The sequence below is a fragment of the Apaloderma vittatum genome, unplaced genomic scaffold (assembly GCF_000703405.1).
Source record: "Apaloderma vittatum isolate BGI_N311 unplaced genomic scaffold, ASM70340v1 scaffold29167, whole genome shotgun sequence".
NCBI classification, from domain to species: domain Eukaryota; kingdom Metazoa; phylum Chordata; class Aves; order Trogoniformes; family Trogonidae; genus Apaloderma; species Apaloderma vittatum.
The window spans coordinates 32,576-32,962 of NW_009728350.1; the positions used below are offsets into that span (position 1 = coordinate 32,576).

Genomic DNA, 387 nt, shown 5'->3' on the forward strand with positions numbered 1-387 from the left:
GCCTGCCCAGGGGATGCTGGAGGAACAACCTGCTGCTAGAGAGACCGGACAAGTTCCTGCAGGACGCTTCGTCCCCATCCCATCTGACAGTGGAGCAACCACTACTCAGCTTTGCAGAGCTCTGTCCTCCCAGCCCAGGAGCCTGCTGGAAACCAGGCGTTTGGCAAACAAAATGAAACAAAAACCAAACAAACCTTTGCTGTGAACCAGCACAACCATCCTCATGACTCCTTCCGTCATCAGGACCCCCTAACAGGCACCAACCACCCCTAAACACCACGGCCATCTGTGAAGCCGAGAAGCAGGGATGTCCCCAGAGCAACAGCTCGGGCTGCTCCGGCCGCAGCACTTACGTTGATGAGAGCCATGATCCAGAAGGCGTAGGAG

The 387-nt window shown here is 56.6% G+C and overlaps 1 protein-coding gene across 1 annotated transcript in view; it reads right to left on the reverse strand.

Annotated features, from left to right (window-relative positions):
* The window catches only part of MFSD4 (major facilitator superfamily domain containing 4), a 15,873-nt gene that overhangs the window by 9,819 nt on the left and 5,667 nt on the right, over nt 1-387 (reverse strand). The window contains 1 exon segment of the mRNA XM_009874058.1: nt 354-387. This exon segment is cut by the window's right edge and continues 14 nt beyond it. Within this exon segment, the coding sequence (XP_009872360.1) occupies nt 354-387 (34 nt within the window).